Source organism: Montipora capricornis, chromosome 4 (genome assembly GCF_036669925.1).
Source record: "Montipora capricornis isolate CH-2021 chromosome 4, ASM3666992v2, whole genome shotgun sequence".
Lineage (NCBI taxonomy): Eukaryota > Metazoa > Cnidaria > Anthozoa > Scleractinia > Acroporidae > Montipora > Montipora capricornis.
Window position 1 is genome coordinate 28,112,853 of NC_090886.1, and position 5,000 is coordinate 28,117,852.

Consider the following 5,000-nt stretch of genomic DNA (forward strand, 5'->3'; position numbering starts at 1 on the left):
GTTCAACGACAAGTATGATCTAAACTCGACCAGAACTGACTTCGTTGACCTTCTGCACGTTGCTACAAAGGGGCAGCTATTTCAGTTCGACGGGGCCCTATACGAACAGACCGATGGAGTAGTCTCCCCTTGGACCCCTTTTGGCTAATGTATTTATGTGCTCTATTGAAGGGTCCCTAAAAAGTCAAGGAAAACTCCCAGAATTTTACCGCCGCTACGTAGACGACACTCTAGTCAGGATGCCGGATCTGGCAGCGGCTACACAATTTTTGGATACTCTGAACCACGCCCATAGCGCCGTGAGCTTCACTATGGAGGTAGAGAAAAATGGGATGCTCCCTTTCCTTGGGGTGCAGCTTTTAAATCGCGCACCATGTGTTGAAACAAAGGTTTACGTTAAGCCGACAAACACAGGGCTACTCCTGCACTATCATAGCCATGTGGACAGCCGCTACAAGCATGGCTTGCTCGTCACAATGCTTGATCGTGCGCACCGGCTATCATCATCTTGGGCGCATTTTTCAGAAGAGTGTGAACGTCTGAGAGAAGTTTTCCGTAAGCTGAGGTATCCGAATCACCTTATTGATTCCGTCATCAACAGGTTTATCACCTCGAGAGTCGCAGTGGACCAACCTAAACAGCATACCGATGACGCCATCCGGATAGTTATCCCCTATAAAGATCAGGATGCTGCAGTGTCTGTCAAACGACAACTTAGAGATCTTAGTAGCAAGGTGCAGAAGACCATTCAACCCGTGTTTACTAGCCGCAAGCTTAAACAAGATCTAAGCTTGCGTGAGCCCAAGCCTAACATCGTAACCCAGCAATGCGTTGTTTATTTATTCAAGTGTGACCTGTGCGATGCAGGTTATGTCGGGTACACAAAGGGCCACCTTCACACGCGCGTTGAGGGACACCGTCAAAAGGCGTCATCTATTTACAGGCATTATTGCAAAGATCATAACACTGCTGTTCCGAACAATTTCTTAGCACGCTTCAATGTAATCAAGAAATGCACGAACAAATATGACTGCCTTGTTAATGAAATGCTGTGTATTCAATATCTTAAACCAGCATTGAATGTACAGTCGGATTCTCTTCGTGCTAAAGTATTCATGTAATTAGCTTGGCACTCTTTTATGCAAATTCGTTTTAACGTAGCCTTTTTACAAACCGCATTTTATCTTTATAACCTTGATAATGGCGCAAGATGCACCGAAACGTCGGTTTCTTTCACTTATATTTCTTGTTTCATGTATTATAATTTATTAGAAAAAAGCATTACCTTTCTGTTATTCTTGAGGTACTGGCACACCGGTGTGCAAACAATGTATGTTCCGACGAAGAAAATGCACAGAAAAGATACAAATCTTCTTGTGTTTCTCCTCTTGCAGCCTTTTGGAATACTTTTCGTGAGTTCTGCAAAGGAAGGAAATATGCCAAAACAAAATTGGTTGAGAGAAGAAGCGATAACAGACATAGAATCAATAATAAAGGAAAATGTAAGAGGTGGAATGTTGCCGTTTTAGCGCAAATAATTATATATTTAACATCATAACTGCCATTAGTACTAGTTTACCTAAACGGCAGAAATGTTGCTAAGGGAGATGTTCAATTATGCTTGCAGTAATTTAACGACGGTTCCCACGTGGAATTGTGGGGAGATTTTAATAGGTTTTGTGCAGGGACGGTACAAAACGTGGACCCCCACACTAGACCCCCAGCTGGACCTCCGAGTAGAGAGAAAACAATAAGTGGTTTTTTACAGTGAGGTCATTAAATTCTAAGATAAAAATCGCAAGATCTTCTGAATTTCTTTTCTAAAGAAAGTGGAAGATGACCTAGAAATAAATCGTTTTTTAAGTTTCCAGTTCCGTGAGGTCCTTCGTTTCTAATGCCTCATTTACAATAGCAAGTTTTCCTTGACAACTTTTCCTTGGCAATTTTTCCTTGGCAGTGTAAATAAAAAACTATGACATTTTTTTCCTTGGCAAGTGTCGTTGTTCAAATACTGGCATGCTAGTTTTTGAACAAGGACACTCGTCAAGGAAAAAACGTGTCAAGGACGATATTAGATAGTGTAAATTACTTGTCAAGTGCACTTGTCAATGAAAACTTGTCATATTTTTCATTTACACTACCAAGGAAAAGTTTTCAAGGAAAGATGTTTCAAGGAAAACTTGGCAGTGTATACAGTCGGCAAGTTTTCCTTTATAAGTGGACTTCTCAAGGAACTCCTTGCTAGTGTAAATAAGGCTTAAAATAAAACATTTCGAATTTCCCAAACGTCACCTCGCGTGACACCACGATATAACGCTCCTTGTATTTGGTTGAAAAAAATGTCTATTTTTATGAATCTCAGCAGTTTGAGCCTTTCAAGTACATAAGGAGGTGTATCCATACACATATGTTTTATTTCATGAGCGAGAAATAAGCGCTTTCATCGCAAAGTGAACTCCAGTTTTCCTTGATTACCGGAAGCCATATTAGTGGATCACACGGCCTCTTCATACAAAACTCTACAAATAACGCAGAAATGATGAACCGCACAGGCCCGAGAATTGGAGAGGTGGTTTAAAGATTTGTTTCCTACAACATTCCAAGTTCTTGACCTTTTCATTGAAAGATTTCGAATTAATTTTTTTGTTGCGTGACATTGTAAACTATCTGTAGTTTGGGGAAACGAGAAGCGAAATGGAAGATTCGCGCATAGCCATAATTCCTTGCACCTTTGACCACAATCCCTTGCGCTTTGAAAAAAAAATGTGTTCTTCTCCCGGTTAGAGAGTTACCCCGTTCGTTGGCTTCAGTCTCACTCACTGCGGCAGCAATAATTACATAGCTGATTATTGAAAACTCTCTGCGTTGAGTGGTTGTTCTTGAGAGGATTACACACGGTAATCACCTAAACGGTTTTTTTCAAAATGGCCGCAAGCCGTTTTGTCTCGGTTATTATTCACCGTTAAATATGATCCATGAAAATAAGCCAAAGGTGTGTACGAACGCCAGCATTTACAATAACGTAAAATCGAAGATATATTTCTCCAATAGATCGTGTTCATGTGACTTGACATCTTCGATCGCCATAACGGCTAACTTTAACGTCATATCTACAACGACGATCTGGATATAAAAATGGGCAACAAACTGTAGTTGCTGTCTTCATCTTTTTTGCCAACGCCCAGAAGCTGGAATGAAGAGTTTGCAGCGTTTGGAAGCAGAGCACTAGTCTCCTAGATCCTGTTGAGAATCGTACCCAAAACCATTACTTCTCTGTTTGCCCAGTATCTACTGCTCGCAGCATTTCACTTGCCATTTGCAACTTCTACTATATAAAATAATATAATCTCGGCCAATGCCGCAGAGCGATTCCGCCCAATACAATTATATATTTTCTTTTAATCAGCCGCCGATAGAATGCAGTATTGCCTTGTCAAAATCCCAATTTTTTTATGGCTGTGAACAGAATGGATACTCCAAAATAAGGTGAACCACTTAGTCTCCTGTATATAAATTACCAAACGATCTTTCTAAAGTTTTACTAAGTTTAAATATGGTGTCACCAGAACAATTTATGAAATATAATCATTTCGTGCCGGCGCTCTACCTAATCACTAGAGATCAGTGCCTAACCTAGAAGTTATTCGAATTCTCTGCCTAAAAGAAGTGCGTTTTATCTGCCAAGCGGGTTAACACCGAGGTTGGCAGGTATTGCCACGTAACGTCACCGAATGCCGCACATGTATATGTGTCGCGAAGTGTCTCACCTTCTTTTGGAGTATCCATTCTATTCATAACCATTTATTAAAAGAATAAATGAAGCGTTATTATTGTGACGTCACAGTCTCGCTTCTATGTGACTTCGTTTTCTCTTTACGTCTTGGGCATTGTTTTTCTTTCGTTATTCAGATAACTGTGAATGTTATGGGCCCGGTAATCTTGTATTAAAGCCCGATTGCTGTATAGAAGTTGAGTGGTCGTTGAAAATATGTCGGGGTCTTTTTATAGGTACCATGGAGCGCATTGTATTTCTGGTTAATTGAGATTAGTCATTATTTGGATTTGTTTTGTTTTACGTAATATGTTGTCGATGCAAGCAAATGTGAAGAAAACATGGCAGAAGCGAAGACGGGTACGATTGCATTGTTGAACGACTGCAATTATGGACGGTCTTTCATATACTGGATCCGAAATTATTAATGTCCGTGAAACAAAAGAACAAAACGAACACAACAATACCTAATTAGCAAAGCCTTATCCGAATAATAATGGTTCCTTTGTCCTTGACCATTTAAGGTTTACCCGCAATTATGGAACATGGAATATCCAGTGCTGAATGGAATTCATGAAGGACGGGCTGTGGGGAATTGCAAGTGCAGATGAGACTGCAACTGAAACCGTTGCCGATAAACACATAATGTGTTATTCAACGAGACAGAGCACTTGCGACCATCGTCAGTACTCTCTGTAGATATTTTGCCGTTGTGCAATGCACTAGCTCGGTGAGCCCGAGAATCATCCAACAGTGGAAAAACACTGGAAGTCCACTTTCAAACATGGAAGCTATGGGTAGCCTACACTTTAATTTGTTGGAAGGATTTTTAGCTGGTTTCCCTTAAAGTTCACAGTGTTTCAGGGAATTTTTGATACAATATCTTGGTCAGCATCCAGTTCAATTCCGTAGTCCAAAGTCCACATTTTATGATTCAAAAATATGAGTGCGATCGTTGTACACATTTAAAACTGTTATAAAAATTTTTTTTAAATTTATTTATAATGACAGGCAACAGAAACGCACTATTTAGGTCACATTGAGGTGTGTAAATCCTGATAAAGTGTTCAACTCTCTGAGAGCATTGGGAGGGTTTGAAAAGGTAGCAGAGAAAAGCTGGAGTTGATGAATGAATTAATACAATTTATAATAAAGTGTCTATATAACGCGCGCTTTCATTGGTTTAAACAGCGTGCTTTATGAGAGTACAAAGCACGGAACAAACGAA

The 5,000-nt window shown here is 40.1% G+C and overlaps 1 protein-coding gene across 1 annotated transcript; it reads left to right on the forward strand.

Annotated features, from left to right (window-relative positions):
* The first annotated feature begins 239 nt into the window (after positions 1 to 239).
* LOC138046442 (uncharacterized) lies at positions 240 to 1,416 on the forward strand. Its single transcript, XM_068893078.1, has 2 exons — positions 240 to 877; positions 1,395 to 1,416. The coding sequence occupies exons 1-2, from the start codon at positions 240 to 242 to the stop codon at positions 1,414 to 1,416; spliced, it is 660 nt and encodes a 219-aa protein (XP_068749179.1).
* The last annotated feature ends 3,584 nt before the right edge of the window (positions 1,417 to 5,000 follow it).